The following is a 13,092-nucleotide window of genomic DNA, read 5'->3' on the forward strand; positions in this document are numbered from 1 at the left end:
CTCAGGGCAGATGTGTCTTCTACAGGCCCTCTTGCTCCTGGCTCAGGGTGGCCATCCCACTGCCTTTTATGGAAGGCCGTTTCTGACCTGAGAGGGGAGGGGTGGTGACTCGGCTGGCTCTTCTAGATGGTCCTGAGCCTGAGGTCTCTCTTTCCCCCACCACGTCCCCTTACCTCAGCCCTGAGCCATCTGTGAATCGTCCAACCCCACTCCCCCGGAAGTTCCAGGGGGTTCTGTCCCGATGTCCCGATGGCCTCTCAGAGGGGTCTTCTCAGGTGAAGCTGTAGGTTGTGTTTGTCTGCTGTGCCCATGAAAGCTGCAGGGACCGAGGCTTCCCCGGAGCTTGTGGGGGTCAGAATTCCATCACCAGCAACAACCGAGACGTGGCCCGTGTTGCTCCTGGGGTCTCCTTGCAAACACGTAGGCATCAGGCTTTCCCTGCAGCCTGACATACGTGCACGTGCACACAAGCACACGCACACACACGTACATATGTCTTCCCACTGTATACCCCAGTGTGAAAGGGCCCCACTCCCACAGGATCTGTACATTTCCAGTGGATTTGTTGACGACTGGGTTGGTGGTGGGAGGGGGGAAATAACCAAACGTTCCCAAGAGTTTCAAAGCCTTTTATTTGTTTACACATTCTCTAAATTGCAGACAAAAAAGATTCGCTACATAGGTCATCAACACTGCTAACCAACCACAGAACAAGATACTAACCACAGCAAAGAAGGGACGGGGCCTGTGACTCAGTCTTTGTGAACGTGCAAGGGCTCCGCAGAGGGACTGGGACGTCCAGGGTCCCCAAGACTGCTTGATGCCCACGTTATGCTGGCTCCGGGTGGTGACCTCTCCAAGGCCCTCCTCCCAGAACCTGGTCAGGACAGAAGCAAAGGCAGGAAGAGACGGAGGGGCCCTGGTTCACTGAGAGCCCCTCCAGGCAGCCTTCCTGAGCAAAGCAGTCCCCTCTGCCTCCTGCGAGCCTAAATCGGGATGTGGGCTGTTTGCAACCTGGAGATCCTCCTGGAGACTGTCACATACACCAGCTGTCTGGGAAGTCACAGAGCCTGCGTGTCCCCTGAGGACAGTGGGAGGCGTGGCACGGCCTCACCTCCAATACCGAGACACGAGGGATCCCGATACATCCCTAAGAGAGGGCAGAAACACCACAGCACTCTTCACTTCGGGAGCCACGGAAGAGGGGGGGACTTGACACTCAGGGGAAAGGAGCACCCCAGAAGACAGGAGAAGAGTGGCACACACACCCCTACACACTGACACTACATCACGTCACACCCGAAAGGGTCAGGGGGTGGGCGTGGGAGATTTCATGTGTCTGTTGCCGCGGTTGCTTTTCAGAGGAGCCAGTGGGGATCTCTAGCTCAGACCATTACATCCGACTTCCTAAGCCGGTAGCCCTTCTCTCTAACCTCACGGAAACTGTGCCAGCCCCAGTCCTGGACACTTTCCGAAGCACCCAAGCAGCTCAAGGAAAAGCCCCTCAGTTGTCCAGTCAACGGAAGGTAATGTGATGCTGGAACCTTAGGTCCGGGGGTGGGGGGACAGGGGGAGGGAGTCCAAGGGAGCATAAAAGGAAGACCCTCATTAGCAGGCATCTCATTAGAGCTCACCAAGGCCAGCTCTCTCGGCCGTTCTTTGATGGCTACGAGTTTCAGAAAGAGCTGAGGTGGGGAGCAGTGAGAGAGTACAAGAGACAAGAAAGCACTTTGGAATGATGGGGGTGCACCGTGGAAAGGGGCTTCCCTCTCTTGTGCCCCCACCTGGGAGAAGGTGACCTCAAGTTTGCATCACGTCTTCACGTCCAGAGACGTACATGGAGACACAGCAATAGGAGATCGCCGGCGCATTTCCAGGGGTACCCTTTGCAAATACAGCCAAAGCAGCCTGGGGGCAATAAATTCCTGAGGCTGCGAGGCACCCGGGGTCTACTCACCAGCTGAGACAGCGCAGTGAGGACTTAAACTGACCCCCTTCCCAGACTTCTCCAACTCTGAGTCAACCAGATGGCTTCCACGCCCTTCCCAGAACCCGCACAGGCATGAGCTTCCTCACACGGCACTCAGGCAGGCACCTCCTCCTAAGGGACCCCTTCACCCTTTCTACCCCAGCCCACCTGGAACTCGAGGGGTTCATATGCGGGGGCAGCCCCCACCCCAGCCACCAGAACCAGCCTCCTCCTGGCGAGGAACACAGTGGGGCATCAGGCGACTGGAAGAGGAAAAGCCATTTCTCTTGGCTTCTGGGCACAGATGCTCCATCTCTTGGCTCTCAAAAGGGAATGTTTGCAAAACCGGGCTTTAAGATCGCCCTCAGCCCAAACACGTCGTGGGGGGGGGGGGGGCAGACCTACTTGAGGACGGGCTCTTGCACCATTGCACCGTGTGACGCGGACTGGCCAGTCTCTCCCTCAGGTGTCCATTTCCTGATTGGCCCAGGGTGTCCACATCCGGCTGGGAGGGCGTATGAGCAGACTGTGTTCGCAGCCTGAGAGTCTGCTCGCGTGGAGGTGGGAGGGAAGACCCTCTCCGAGCTCAGCCCGCGGGGCCAGCAGAGCTCTCCCACTCCCAGGTCCATCCGCAGGCAGCTGAGGGGGCCAGTGGGCTCAGAGTCTGAGGCCTCTGCCTGGGTGCGGTGCGGCCAGTCTGGCCCGGATCGTATCCAAGTCAGAGGACCCACCCCACTCTGCTGCCACCAGCACGGGAGACCGGGGGGGAATCCGGGTCATTCAAAGGAGGCTTGGTTCAAAAGAACCACCGGCTTTCACGTGGGCAGTGGGTCAGACCCCAGAGAGCATTTCAGGTTCTCAAACGCTTCAAAACCAGTCTCGCAGCCAGGCATCACGGAAGCCAGAGGTCCCAAAATTCTGCCCTCTCACAGCCATGTGCTGGCCAGGGACCCCAAAGAGCCTTCTCAGGGAGTCTCCAGCAGAGAGGCCGAAGGCTGCGTTAGGCCAGCTCTGCGCTAAGGCCCACGCGAGGGCAGATAACGTGACTTCGCCCAAGCCCGGGCATCCAGCTTGAAAGCGAGCTCAGTGCGGCTGCTTCGGGGAATAACGGTGAGCAGCTGAAATCCGGCTGTCACATGTGCAGAGGAAAGGGGGGGATGGAACAAATGGTGTATTCCTGATGCTGTCAATTCAGACAACAGGGAGTCCAGTGAAGCACGAAGTCAGGAGCCGATGAGCACCTGGCCAAAGGTGGGCAGAGGGGGTTTCCTGGAAACGCCTCCAGCGCCGGGCCTCTCCCCGACGCCTGCCTCCCGCTGCCATGCCAGAACCGCACAGGAGGCCGAGACAGGCTGGCGGGGGTCTCCGTGGGCGTCCACCCGGTCTGAGCGTGAGGCCCTCCTCCCACCATGCCCCCCTGCTCTTTCCAGTGGGGACTGGGCAAGGCTGTTGTGAGTGTCACTGTCCAGCTCTCATCAGGCCCTGCCAATTGCACCTCCCTGCCCGCCACCCCAGGAGGCCAAGGCAGGATTTGGAGGCACAGCCTCCGGTCCTCTGGCCGCTCGGCACACGCCAACCCAGGTGCCTTCATCATCACGGAGGCTCAGGGTCACCTTCCAAGGGCAGCAGCCAGTGCTTGGGCAGACGGACACTGGCAACTAGGCTGAGGTCGACCGTGTTCTTCCCCTCCCCCGCCCCACCTCGCCCAAACTCCCAGAAGGTGGGAACAACTGAATACTTAGCCTGCTCCTCTTCTGTGGATGAATATGCATGAACACAAGGAAAGAGACCTAGATACGCACACACCTTCCCTGATGGTAGGCTACCTGGCGTGTGGTCAGAGGGCTGAGACCGAGTGTGATTTTAGAGCTGAAAAGCAGGTCGAAGCCTGGGCCAGGATGTGGTTCGTTTTTTCCCAGCCGTTCTAGGGCTTTGCGGGCTGCCCTGCACAGAACGGGTGCCCTGCCAAGTGTCTCAGCCCGTACCAGCCTGCCTGGCAATCCCTCACGGTGGGCAAGAAACGTGCACATCTTCCATCCGAGCACGAATGCCCCCTGGGCAAACGCGGCAGATAAACGACGAGCAGCCAGAATGGACATCCCTCCTCTTCCCAGCCAGAGGCACAAAGGCTCCCTGGGCATCTGACCATTTACTGCCACGGCGTGACTTCCCTGCTTTCCCAAATGGCACACTGATGGACCAGATGCGTCGGGAAGCCAGGGCTCTCTGCCTCCCTACCCCGCCTCTCCCGCCACCTGCCCTGCCACCTCCTCCGCTCTGAGATAACCGTGCTGTATTTTCATGCTCTCACTCACATATTATCTCGCAATGTGTCTTTCCTTCCCCCCCCCCCCCCAGTACCTAATTTAGGCCTTTTCAACTACATGTTGAAAATGTGCAGGGGGTATATTTTCTTCTTCTTCCTGCCACCATCCCACCCTTCAGCATCTAGCTTGGCAGGAGGGCAGGGAGGGGCAAGGGCAGGAAGGGAGGAGGCAGGCCCTGCAAGAGGAGAACCAAGGTCTGGGGTGCGGTGGGGTGGGGGGAGTAAACGTGGAAGGGCAAGGTCAATAAGAACCACAATCCCAACTCCAGCCCATAAAATCTGTGAATCCCTTTGACAGAAAGCAGAATGGAGTCCACAACCATTGCCAAACGTGTCCCCCAGAGAAGCAGAGGTGAGTGAGGGAAGAGGGAAAAGAGTCCATGGGCCAGTGACCCTCCAAGAACAAGACTCACCCCCTGCGGTGTGCAGGGGCCGGAAGCAGGGGTGGGCCTGGCTGGACCTCAGGGAAAGAGCGCCCCCTCCCCCACTCCTTGGACAAACAGGCTCTCCCTCTTGTCCTGGAGCCACACATAGGTTCACTTTTAGTTTGTTAAGGGAGGGTGTGTGTTTTTTGTGTGTCCCTGTTTTCATCATCAATATTAATAACATTGATAGAAATAATAGAGATGCAGAGAGGCAGCCAGACAGGACGCAGTGGCATAAACATAATGTGGGGATGTTGCTGAGGGAAAATAGAGGGGCTCAAGGGCCTCCCCCATGTCCTACAGGGACTGTTCACCCACTCTCCTCTTCCCACCGCAGCAGTGTTTATGTGCCAGACTGGGTCGGTGCCGTCCTGAATGGCCACTTTGCTCGCTGCCTGGGCTAGAGGTCATTATTAGTATTTATATCTCTGCCGAAGAGGGTTCTGGCTGCCAGCCAGTCCCGGTTCCTGCCTTCCTCTGGCCTGCCCTGGGAAATGTCACCATCAGCACAAATGTTTCCTTCTCTTGGTGGGGCCAAAGAGGGGGGAAACCCTGGAGTGACCCTCTTTCAAGGCACCGGAGCAAAGAAAGGGAGGCAGCTGGGAACACAGAGACTGACCGAGGGGCATTCCTGTACCCTCTGACTCCTGTTGCCCCCACCGCAGCACAGCCACCCAGGACCCTGGGGAGTCACCTCAGGTCTCAGCTGTCTGCAGGGACACACAGCCAGGGCTCGCTCAGAGCCTTCCCTGGGAACCCACCGACTTCCAGATCTTTTCCCTCCCACGGGGAGCCCCCTGTTCATTCTGGGAGACCAGCTGGATGAGGCCCAGGCAAGGCCCAGACCCCTCCCCATCCCTGCTTCCTGAGGTGCTTCCTTTGGGGCGTCTCTTCGCAGCAGCCCGGGCTAGGAGCATGGAGAGGGGGCCAGGCCTTCCCAGGAGCAGCTGCTGAGATGCTCAGAGGAAGGCCCCCCGGTCCGTGTGTCTAAGGGCTCCATTCGTCCTCCCACATTCAAGGCACCCGAGCTGGTGGCAGCACTCTGGCCTCCCCGGCCCACACCCTCTAGCCATTTAGCTCCGGGACTTCTAAGTGGAAATCAGGTTTCTGGTCCCCTCCTCAAGGACCCTCCCCTGCCTTCATTGTGCTTTGCGGAACCTGAAAGACCTTTGACCCTCCCCACCTCCTTCCTCTAGGCCCCCTTCCCCCCTCCCTCTCTACAGGTGACACCACTACAGGGATACGAACCCACCACAGGAGACACCAAAGCACAGCTCCGATAAGGAGCCCGGTGTGGCACGTTGGGCATCTTCCCTGGGAGTGTGAGCATGACTCTGGCCCAGGGAGCCACCATTTCCTTGGGGTGTGACATAGGCACATCCTGGGGAGGGAGGGGCCTGTGGTGGGCAGCAGGGGAGGGCCTGGGTCCTCCCATTGGTAACAGGCTGAGAACCAGCCCAGGGACAGGAAAGGTGGTCCCTGGGGCTCCCTGCACCCCCCCACAAACACAGACTCAGAGAGCAAACCAGGGGCCCCTCTTCTCTGAGTCTAAAGCCTGAAGTTGCCGGCAGTCTTTCTTCAAGAGCACAGGTCTGTCTCCTAAACTTGCCCCCAATAGGAAGAGTAATAATAATCATCCCATTTTTCTTTCTTAAAATATCTGAACTTTTAAAGGGGAGGGCCGAAAGGAATCTCGTGCTGTGTTCAAAGCACAACGCCTAAAATGCACCATGAGTGTAAGTCTCCAGGGTATCATGAAACCATCACTGTGAAATCCAAACCCTCCCCCAACCTTAAAACCTGTTATCTTCTCCAGCTCGGGAGGAATCTGGCCTCCCTCCTTCTCACCCACGGCTCACACACCGTACTTCCAGCCACACATCTGAGCTGGCCCCCCTGGGAAGCCACCACTCCTCACCGCCTGCCTGGACTTCCCACCTGGCCCTGGAGCAATGACAGGAGGCCTTGGGATCCTGCTCCAGGTGCTCTGAGTCCGTGGGGGGGGGGGGGGGGGGGGGGTTAGAAGGAAATCAGGATGTAAATCTCCTAACAGAGGCCTTGTCTGGATTTCCTCATCGCCATTGCCCGCGCTGGATTTGCTGCAGGCCCAATAAGCAGTGTTTCAGAAACATAGGGTTTCAACTTCCGGCTTGGATCGTGTAGCCTCACCTCCTCTCTGGCCAGCTAGAGCCACGGTATCAGGGTGAAGTGGAGCAAAGGCACTCGGGCTGTTCCAGGGATCTGGCTGGCAGCCAAGAGCATCATTATCTCCCCTTGGTATACCCAGTGACGAGATGCCACAGGGTGGGGGCCTCCATCGTGCCAGGCCCCGAGCCAGGATCTTCGCCAGCAAAACTGCTAATCCCTGCAACAGCCGTGCTGGATAGGCCACATCTCCCTACCTCCCAGATGTGGAAAATGAGCCTCAGAAGGGCAAAGTCACTTGCCCAAGGTCAACCAGCTAGAAAGTAGCAGAGCTGGGCTTTAAACCAGTTTTTAAGCGAATGCCACACGGAACTGAATTACGGCCCTCTCCCGGAGTCGGCGCCCCGTTCTAGGCCACGATGATCTTGAAGAAAGGAGTATCTCAAGTATCTTCATTCTGAAATCCCCAACCCCAGGGTAAATCCCTCACCCCCACCAACAGGAGACCCACGCACGGTCCCGGTTTCCTTGTCACAGCTTCGGCCGACTGGCCCTGACCACAGGCAGCCTAGCCCCTAAAACATAAACCCATTTTGGTCAAAAGGGAGATTCTGAGAAGGCATCTAACCTTGGCTAATTCACACGAGAAGGGGGCATACAAGTCATTTCGGATCCCTCCTTGGAAAGCGCTGCTTTCCAGTGGTTATCTATATAACATTATGCCTTTTGGGTCTCCCATTGTCACTGTGGAGCAGGCAGGGAAAGTATTATTATCTCTTTTTCATAGGTGAGCAAACAGGTTCAGAGACGTTAAGTGACTTGCCCAAGGCCACACAGCTACTGAGTAGCAAAGACAAAACTAAAACCCTGATCATCAACGTGTATCCCATGATTCTAGCTCGTCCTCTGGGGCTCAAAGAAAGACCAATTTGAAGTTTACCACCACTTTCTCTGTTTCAGTACAGCAAGTGATAAATGTGACTCTGGAGATTCTGTCTTCTTGCAGTACCCTGGAAGTGCCATCCCACGAACTGGCTTTGCTATCCCCACTTTCCAGATGGGGAAACTGAGATCTCCAAAGAGGACAAGGTTGGACCCAGCCTAGAGGGCATGAAACTGGGAAGGGAACCCTGGACCCTCCTAGTGTCCTTTCTAGAGCTCTGAGCACTCCCCGGTCCCTCCACTGCAGGATTATAGCAGCTGGCCTTGCAAGATTCAATTCCTCCTCATAGCTTCCGTGGGCAGCAGGTGGGGCTGGAGGTAGAACAGGGCCACCCCATCATCTGTGTTGAGGTGGGGAACATGTGCACACATACTCCAAAGAGGACCTGTCAAGTAGCAGGGCCACACTTTGGGGTTTCGGACTTCCTTTTTAAACATGAAAGCCACTGCGGCATTTGGGAACATTCTGGTAACTTTTTTTCTCTAAAATTAAGTCAAAGTGATTTTCAAAACCAATCGTCAGCCTTTGAGGACACCCCACTTTGGCTTTTGTGGGAGGACAGAGAGCCGGAGCAGTCGGGAGAGGACATCTGCCCCTCTGGTGTGACCCGTCTGGGTAACAGATGACGTGAAAACACAGCAGCTTTCGAAACCCTCCCTGGACCTCCAGCATCCAAAAACAGGTTCGCCAAACAGCAGGGGGAAGGAAGTATCTTATGAGGAAGATGCAAATCCCATCTGGACAGGACACTTTAAACAAGATCATTATGTATACACAGAGCTCACTCAGAGGCCATGGGCCCCTGCAGGAGAGTGACCCCCATCTCCTGCCACAGGTCACTCTGCCAGGCTGTCCGGGTCCACTGGCCAAGAGCAATTAGCCCGGGAGGGAGGCTCTTGCCAAGTCGAGGAGCGAACACTTCTGCCGGGCAGAAGTGGCCCAACTAGCCCAAGTCTCCAGGGCCTTCTTCAGGAGCTGAAGGACTAAAAATAACCTCGGCCTTTGTTGTACGCAGCCGGACCACAGAGATGGGGCTGATTTCAGGGAAGCCGAGCATGCGCGAGGGTCCCACTCACCGAGACCTGCCCTTTGGGCAAATGATTTTTCCAGAAATGTGTCAGTTATTGTGTGCTGCTGCCGTTGCCACTGCTACCGAGATTCAAAGACAGCCCGATCCGCTCCAGCCCTCGGGGCTGACTTCCAACACAGATTTCTCGGAAGCTCAGCCTCCCACCTCTTTCTTCTCAAAACATTTAAAAAAAAAAAAAAAAAAAGCCAGAGTCCAGCATGTACCGGGGAGCTTCGGGGACAAGAGCAGCGCTCGAGCTGAGGATTCTGCGTCGCTGCCACCGTGATCGTAAATAATCACATCCCCCCCGCCCCCGACCCGGTTATTTGTTTAGGTGACAATCATCTCTTCCCCATCCTGAAATCTCCAGAGTCGGGTATCAGGAGATAGTGGCAAACATGCACGGGGTGGAAGGAAGAAATTACTTGGGAAAAGGAATTCGTGGTGCCACATCAATACTGAAAGGTTGCTCAGAGCTGCAGTCCTTTGTACCAATGTTTAGATTCTGGGCAGCCCGCACGCACTTTCCTGGCTCTTTAGTCCCAGGGAAAGCTCCAGACCCAGGCTGGCTGGGAGGCAGAGCCTTAGCATGTCCCCTGCCACTGGCTGTGGCTTGTCTCACCTCAAGGATGCCCTTGAGAAGGTCAAGGAACTGCAAAGCCTGATCCTTTGCAAAGGATCTCCCGATGGATAACAAATACTGACGGGCTGTGGCGGGGCCTCAGAATTTTCCTCCCAATGTGTCTGCCCACTCCTCAGCATTTCTAGTACCCTCCCCACCCCCCAGCCCCATCAAGAGACCACCCTGGCTGTAGACACCACTAGGTATCTGCTGGGGGTCCAGAAAACTGCTTTTTTTCTTCACAGAGACCAAGGAACAAAAAAGGATTTTCATCGTCAAGACGGCCTCCCGACGCGGAGTCTAGAAGTTTCCAGGGAGGCTTGTAATAAATAACAACTTCTCCCCAGCCCTTTGTTCCTCTGCTGAGTTCAGGATGAAGAGCCGAAGCAGGAGGCGGGAGGCTGTGTGAGGATTTCTTGGAACACAATAGATAGAAAACACCAAACTACACGTGAATGACTGATAGGTGGTCACAAAACAAGCTTCCCTTAAAATGGGAGCCAGTGAGAGGGCCTCAGTGCTGGGGTAAATGTGACGGGGTTCCACAGGGCCGGGGCTAGGGGTGTTCTCCCAAAGTGCAAGATCCTTCTGGTAGAAACAAGGAGGGAACGGCTGAAGTACCGGAACCTGTGTGTAGGAGGTAAGCAGACACCTCACCCTCTTGGTTCTACGTGGCCATGCCCTCTGTGACCACAGGTTTTCCTTACAGTTGGTCTGTCTGGATACATGGGAGCGGGGGCTTGATCTGGTTTGAGCTGGGCTCCGCCTCAGCCTCTCCAGCAACCTGGGGCCCTAGGCTTGGCAGCCAAAGGCTGAGGCCTTTTCTTTGAGCAGTTCCCAGCACAGGTGGCAGCTCCAGCTTCCTGCAAGAAACAAGATGGCGTTACCAGCAGCCGCTCTCGCACCCTCAAGCCCCGCCCCTTGGCCCTAACTCCCGCAAGCCCCGTTTCTCTTTCGACTTTCACAGCTGAGAGACTGAGTCCCCGGCCTGAAAATGCGCCGGAGCCTGCAGCTCGGCAGAGGGTAAGTGCCGCTCAGAAAAGTTAGGTGCTCGGAGGCGATCAGCTGAACTGCCGTAAAGCCCCTCATTCCTTGGCAGCCACCAGGTCTAGGCCAGTTCCCCGGGGAGGCTTCCTCCCCCACCACTTCTGCCACATGTCCAGGAAACGTCTCCTTGGCCCCCAAGTTGTCATTTCTGGGGGTGGAACCATGCCTCGGTGTTCTCATCTGTACAATGGCCGTGGCCGTACCTACTTCAAAGGATCGTGATCATTAAATGAGACAAGATACGGAAAGGCCTCAGCACAGGCCTGCACCATAGTGAGGGCTCAGGAAGCAGTAGGAGTAGCTGTTGGGGCTACTGTCGACCTCATCATCATTACCTTCTGGGGGCTCAGCCACCGGGGGATTTAAACAGTACATGTGATAGCCACGGTCACAGTCATCGCAGAAGAGTAGCTGGTCCTGGCGGAGTACAGAATAGGTGGAGAGGAAGAGAGAGAGCGTGAATTATTTAGGGCCAGCGTCCGGCCCCCACCTACTCCTCCAGCCGATTCTGTGCGGATCCACCTTCCTGAATGCCCCTTTCCAGGCCCCGTTTGAAGTCTTCCCTGTCCCCTGAATATGCTTTGTGTTCTGCCCATACCTGGAAACTCCTCCTCTGCCTCCCCAACTATGCAAACCCTACCCCCACTTTAGGGTTCTGATCAAATCATACCTCCTCCAAGAAGCCTTCCTTGACTACCACCTCACTTTCAAGCTTAAAGAGATTCCTTATTCTTCTGAACTCCTGTAGCCAGTAACCCTGTCTCCATAAGGCAGAAAAACACTTTACTGCATTTCTGTGTTCCCCATGGTGACTGCCTAGTGCATAGAAAGAACTTTAAGCGTTTGAAAATTTTAATTGAATTCCTCTTAACCTTACCCTTTCCATCTGTGAAATGGGCAACAACCATACTTGATGGTAACATCTATGACAACTCAGAACCTTTGCAGGATTTCATTATGCCAATATAGAGAAATGCATGTGATGTGATGCCACCTTTCAGATCCCAAATGCCTCGTCAGGGGCTGGAGGCTGGAGCCCAGGTGAGAACAGGACCCTCTAGCGCTGTGTTTAACTTCCAAAGACACAGTATACACCTTTGCTCCTGTTCCTGGACACTCTCCCAGCCCCTGACCCCTGCTCTTCTGGACCATTCCCTACACACCTCAAGTCTTCCAGCTCTTCTGTTCTACAGAGATGTCACTAATCTACATCCAATGGAAGTTCTCTCTCCCCTCTTGCATCCCCATAGTTCCCTCTGACACTTAATTGCATTTTGCTTTAGGCCACAAAGCCACGTGTGGAGTAGACATGTACACACAATTGTTTTCTGGAATAGTTCCTTTTGGAATGTGCCTCCTTTGTCCTCTCCTTTACAGATCGTCAGGCCCTTGGGGCAGAACCTTGTCTGAACTCATCTGCACATCTCCTTCAGAACTGGCACACGGTAGCGATGTGTTTGTGATCTGGTCCCCATTATCCACGTTCAGCTCTGCTCTATTCTTTGGACCTGCTTGGATGCCTTATAAGACGTTTGCAAAACTAAGTTTTGTATCAAATCTCACCCTGGCACCCCTCCGTATGGAGATCCTGGAAAAAGTAGATATTGAACTTGGAAACCCCAGTGAGCAAGCAATAAGGCAGGAGATATCATGAAAGACTTTTTTTTTCTCTTTTAAATCATACTAACACCTTTCAGTGGTGCAATGGGAAGCTTTTGAAGAGTTAGCAACAGAGGAGTAACTGGTCACCCATGGAATTTAGAAAGATCTCACAAGCTGCTGTGTAAGAATAGATACCTGGGCGGAAGGAGGTTGGTTCTGCAGGCTGAAAGGCCGCTTAGGATGCACTACCACCATCCAGGTGAGAGGTGAACTCTGAACTAGGGTTGTGGCATGGGGAAAAGGTAAGGGTCCTGTTCCCATTTGAAAGTTATTGATTAGATGTAGAAAATGATAACGAAGAAATCAAGAACATTACTGGGTTGTGGCTTGGTCGGCAAGCCAGATGATACAACCACCCATTGAGCCATGGGCGGAAGAGTAGAGACGTGGGACATAGAAGGCAACCTCAGCCAGAGATATGTTATATACGTCCACAGATCATGCAATGGAGATGCCCTGGAGGCAGCTGAACAGCAGGAAAGATGCCTGATCATGAGATATGGATTTGGGAGACATTGGTGATTAAGATGACAATGGAGGTCCTAAGAGAGGAAGCCCGTGATATGTTACCGATGTCCTGAACTTGAACTCATGGAGGGATGTCCATTAATTTCTTGAAATTATATGAACAAATTTGAAATTATATGCACAAATGTACATTTTTCAGAGAAAAGAGTAAGTCCATAGCTGTCATTGAATTTTCTGAAATATCAAGGACTCAAAAAAGGTTACTGAGATAAAGGCCAAAAACAGACCCTTGGGAATACCAACTTTAAGGGACAAGCAGAGAAAAAAGAGACTAAGGCAGCAGTCAGAGAGTTAGGATGAAAACCAGGATGGCGTGGTTTACTCCAAAAAATGTACACCACTATTTTGGAGCTGAA

General features: G+C 54.5%; 1 protein-coding gene across 6 annotated transcripts in view; it reads right to left on the reverse strand.

The window, feature by feature from the left end:
• Window positions 1–613: 613 nt before the first annotated feature.
• The window catches only part of DPF3 (double PHD fingers 3), a 303,086-nt gene continuing 290,607 nt past the window's right edge, over window positions 614–13,092 (reverse strand). For all 6 annotated transcript variants that reach the window (XM_053224665.1, XM_015071691.3, XM_053224668.1 and 3 more), the window contains exons 10-11: window positions 10,882–10,963; window positions 614–10,362 (exon numbers count right to left, since the gene is read on the reverse strand). In XM_053224665.1, the coding sequence (XP_053080640.1) occupies window positions 10,292–10,362; window positions 10,882–10,963 (153 nt within the window). In that variant the 3' untranslated portion in view covers window positions 614–10,291. The remainder of the gene's footprint in view (window positions 10,363–10,881; window positions 10,964–13,092) is intronic.

The sequence above is a fragment of the Acinonyx jubatus genome, chromosome B3, assembly GCF_027475565.1.
Source record: "Acinonyx jubatus isolate Ajub_Pintada_27869175 chromosome B3, VMU_Ajub_asm_v1.0, whole genome shotgun sequence".
Classification (NCBI taxonomy): domain Eukaryota; kingdom Metazoa; phylum Chordata; class Mammalia; order Carnivora; family Felidae; genus Acinonyx; species Acinonyx jubatus.